Source organism: Propithecus coquereli, unplaced genomic scaffold (genome assembly GCF_000956105.1).
Source record: "Propithecus coquereli isolate 6110/MARCELLA unplaced genomic scaffold, Pcoq_1.0 Scaffold42, whole genome shotgun sequence".
Taxonomy (NCBI): Eukaryota; Metazoa; Chordata; class Mammalia; order Primates; family Indriidae; genus Propithecus; species Propithecus coquereli.
In genome coordinates, this window is record NW_012149952.1 from 1,230,464 (window position 1) to 1,230,985 (window position 522).

At 41.2% G+C, this 522-nt stretch overlaps 1 protein-coding gene across 1 annotated transcript in view; it reads right to left on the bottom strand.

Annotated features, from left to right (window-relative positions):
• The window catches only part of ZNF404 (zinc finger protein 404), a 22,901-nt gene extending 22,643 nt beyond the window's left edge, over nt 1–258 (bottom strand). The window contains exon 1 of the mRNA XM_012653226.1: nt 250–258. Within this exon, the coding sequence (XP_012508680.1) occupies nt 250–258 (9 nt within the window). The remainder of the gene's footprint in view (nt 1–249) is intronic.
• Nucleotides 259–522: the final 264 nt, after the last annotated feature.

Consider the following 522-nt stretch of genomic DNA (forward strand, 5'->3'; position numbering starts at 1 on the left):
GCCAACACTGCTCCTTAGAGAAGACTGAACATGTAGAACGTGGATGAATTATTTGATAAGTAAGTGAAAGTCAGTTCAAAAAAAGGGTGCAAACAAGGAGGACATCATCCTTCACTGTAATGGGAGGAACTATGAGATAGGTTCAGAGAGACAGCTTTCTTAGGTAGGAGGTTTTCATGATCAAGAATGAAAATATTACACGATTAAAAGTCATAATATTTCGGGAAGGATAAAGAAACATCAGCTTACCTGGGCCATGGTTTTAGAAATGCCAGTCCTTCTCAGGTTTCCTCTACTACAGAAGCAGAGTTCAGACAAGACAGAGCTGGGAGAGGAAAAAGAGGTTTTGAGACCTGGTGTATCTCACACTTCTAAAAATGATTTAAGATATCCTTTTTTCCCCTTCTTTATTCCTACTTCTTGCTGTCCCCACCCACTTCCCACCATCCCAAACACATAAACGCATGTCAGGCGATGCGAGAAATGCAGACAAATCCAAGCCCTTCCCTATACTTAGGGAAA